Source organism: Oncorhynchus clarkii, unplaced genomic scaffold, assembly GCF_045791955.1.
Source record: "Oncorhynchus clarkii lewisi isolate Uvic-CL-2024 unplaced genomic scaffold, UVic_Ocla_1.0 unplaced_contig_4986_pilon_pilon, whole genome shotgun sequence".
Lineage (NCBI taxonomy): Eukaryota > Metazoa > Chordata > Actinopteri > Salmoniformes > Salmonidae > Oncorhynchus > Oncorhynchus clarkii.
In genome coordinates this window covers 936-4,190 of record NW_027260668.1, presented here as the reverse complement: position 1 = coordinate 4,190, position 3,255 = coordinate 936, and the positions used below count along the sequence as shown (strand labels likewise).

Genomic DNA, 3,255 nt, shown 5'->3' with positions numbered 1-3,255 from the left:
CTGGTGCCACCAACTGAAAAATGTAGTGGCACAAGCGCCACCAGGGAAAATTTTAGTCTGGAGCGCTGTCTTTAGTCAACATCTAAAGACTAAAACCCAGCAGGTGGTCTCTGACCTTGGGCGGCTGCTCCATCTCTGGCAGGCGGATCCAGGGGCCGCGGTCCTCCCTTGTGCGAGGCTGTGGGGCGGGGCTCTCGGAGGTGGGGTCGGAGTTCTGTCGGACCAGCTCCCTGGAGTGGACAGGGCGGGGGGTGGGGGTAGGGGATAGGTCCTGGGTGGGGAAGGCGGACATGGTCTTAGTGGGCTGGTCACACAGGGACTGGGAGCGGGGGACAGGGGCAGCGTAGGGCTTCAGCGGAACCAAGTGGGCCATCTGGAACTGCAAGGGGGCAGCGGTGAGGAAGGAGGGAAGGGAGTGTGAAGGTGGAGGAGCGGGAAGGGTAAGGCAGTGAGAGCAGGCAGGATAGAGTGGGACAGGATTGTGCATGTTGAGGATTGAGGATTGTGTATGTTTTAAGATGGGGAATAGAGGGATTTTTGCCATTTTATGAAATGGCAATAAAACAATATGAAAGCAATAAGAAGGGGAGAGGGTGGGTCCAGGAGGAGAAGGGAGAAAAGGAAGGTAAATAAGACTGGAAATAAATAAAGTTCAAAGAAGCATTATTAGACAAGGGGTAATGCAGCTCAAGAAAGAAAGACAACGCAGTCGCCACTGTGCTAAACCAGTATTTGACCAAAATGTCTGCAATGTTGTAACACGGGAAAACATACAAATAAAGTACACACTGACTAATACATTTCCAGATGAACACCAACACACCTTGCCCTGTCCCCCCTGAGGTTCAACAGGCCGCTGCATAGGCGGGGTCTGAGTAGCCTGGCCCCCTCCGGATTGGCTGATGGAGTCGGAGCGTGATTGGATGGCAGTGTCAGAGACAGTGGTGCAGATTTTGGGTGAGCCCTGCCTGTTGAGCTTACTGCGCTCCTCCACCTGAGACAAAGGGAGAGAAGGAAAGGGAGGCAAAGACGGGGGACAGGAGACAGGGAGAGGGAGGAAGAGAGCATATCACACAGAGATGTCGATTCAGACTAACTTTCAGGAAAAAAAGATGACACCTAAGGTGATACTACATAACTGCTTGTATATGCTAGCTTGTTACAGGGAAATCGCTAAATGTATTCCACTGGTATTACTCCAGGTTATAAAACACTATGTAATGAATGGTGTGGTTCCTAGGGTTATCTAAGGAAGTAAGAGCATGTTCCACTGTTCCTGTCTGTGTGGTTATTGTACCTCTCGGGCCCAGGCGGGCTTGTTGTTGGGCTCCAGGTTCTTGCTGTAGTGGTATAGGGGCTGGGGCTTCTTGTCCTGTTGCTGCTGCTGCAGAGACACCAGGTAGGCATGCTCCTGCTGCAGCTGCCTCTGCAGACGCTCAGACTGCCTCTGCTCCTCCAGCTGCTTACGTTTGTACTCCTGCACACACACCATGATACGGTCAAAGCAGACTTACTAAGGACTGAGCATGGCTAGTACACAATACACAACGCTTTGACATGCCCCCAAAACAGACACAATCCCACATACAACGATGGGGACATCATGCAGGGTATACATAGACAAGGGCTGATTCTCCAGTTCTCTCAAGAAACGTTCTCATCAAGTAAAAAGCAACATACAGAACATGGAGTGTTTGATGCCTCTAGTGGTGAGAGGTGTGAAGTGCCAGTAGGAGGAGGAGGGTAAGGTAAGCCCTGCAGGCAGAGGTAGGGGTAGACTAGGGCTGAGGAGAGGAGGTGACTGCAGGATAAAGGAAGGAAGAGAGTTACCATGAGCAGTGCCTGCTCCTGAAGCAGCTGCTGCTGAAGGATTTCTAACTGCCGCTGTTCCTCCTCTAACTTATGTCTTATGAACTCCTGAAGAGAGGTGGAGGAGGGGTGAAGAGGGAAAGACAATGGAGAAGAGGATAGATATAAATAGACCACGATGTAGAGGGGGGGGGGGGGGGGATTTATGACTGTCATACACTAGTTAGTATACAGCCCTAGTGATTTGTCGTGGCTTTAAAGTTATACATTCACACTAAAAGCTAAAATGGTATTAGCTATTTTCTATTGAATATATACTGTAAAGACTACAATACAGTTCCATATAGGCATCACGTCTATCAGTACTAGATGCAGGTTAGTTATTGTGAAGAAACGGGCCATGGTAGGAGAGGTTGGAGAAAAGAAGACTAGGAGAGTAGATTATAAAACGTAGGTTGACTGTGATATAATGCCAGTCACTGTGTGGTAGAGGTAGAGCGGAAACAGAGCAGCAGAAACTGAGCTCTTGCACAGAAAACACACTAATTTAGATCCCGGCTGCCATGGCAACCAGCACACGGACATTCCACAGCTAGAATGGCTTGCAGTAGGCTGCAGAGTAGGCTACACCCACACCTCTCCCCAATTGGCTGATTGTGCTCCTGTGCTTCTCGTGGTTGGTTACCTGCTCCCTCTCAGCCAGCCTCCTATCCTCCTCCCTCCGTATATCGTCAAGTCTCCGATGGGGGCCCTTTTCTTGCTGTCTCACCATCTCTCGCTCTTTTCTCTGTTGCTGAGAGGGATGACAGGAGAGAGAAATTTGTGTTGAGGCCACATTTTTTTTTTACATTAGTTGTGGTTATAATGGATGCCTTGCATAAACCTTTAGTTTTTTTCCCCCTCCACCGCGAGTGGAAATGGAAAGAAAGAGAGAGGAAATGGTGAGCGAGAGAGAGCAAAAGTAAAGAGAGCGAGAGAGAGAGAGCAAAAGAAAAGAGCGAGAGACACCGAGAGAGCAAAAGAGTGAGCGAGTGTGAAAGAGAGAAAGAGCATGTTAGTTGTGAGTCACTGCCAGCCCCCGTTACCAACAGCCACTGCAGCCCTGCTCCTCTGCTGAGACCGCACAGCTCCCTGATTCAAACAATTGGCCAGTTGTTCTTTTAATTGTTATCACCCTGAATAGTTAAGCCGCCTTCTGAAAAGACACTCCCTATTAAAACAACTCCCTTAAGAGAGGATGCCTCTTAGAATTAAGATAGAACTTGCTAATGACACGTTTTACATTTAAATGTCCGTCTTCTCTTTTGTTGTTGAGAATTAATGATTAACAATCTCGAGACAATATTGAGCTATCATTTTTAGTTCTCTCCCTGACGCTAAGTTGCTTCCTGACCTTGTGATAATCAATTCCCATCTACTCCACACTGTATGCAGGTAATCCAACAT

The 3,255-nt window shown here is 48.6% G+C and overlaps 1 protein-coding gene across 1 annotated transcript; it reads right to left on the bottom strand.

Annotated features, from left to right (window-relative positions):
• Positions 1-115: 115 nt before the first annotated feature.
• LOC139401681 (TRAF2 and NCK-interacting protein kinase-like) lies at positions 116-2,602 on the bottom strand (the record flags this gene model as incomplete). Its single annotated transcript, XM_071145734.1, has 5 exons — positions 116-379; positions 824-994; positions 1,298-1,477; positions 1,831-1,917; positions 2,495-2,602. Coding segments are annotated over 5 exons (810 nt in total), but the record flags the coding sequence as incomplete, so codon positions are not given.
• Between the last annotated feature and the right edge of the window lie 653 nt (positions 2,603-3,255).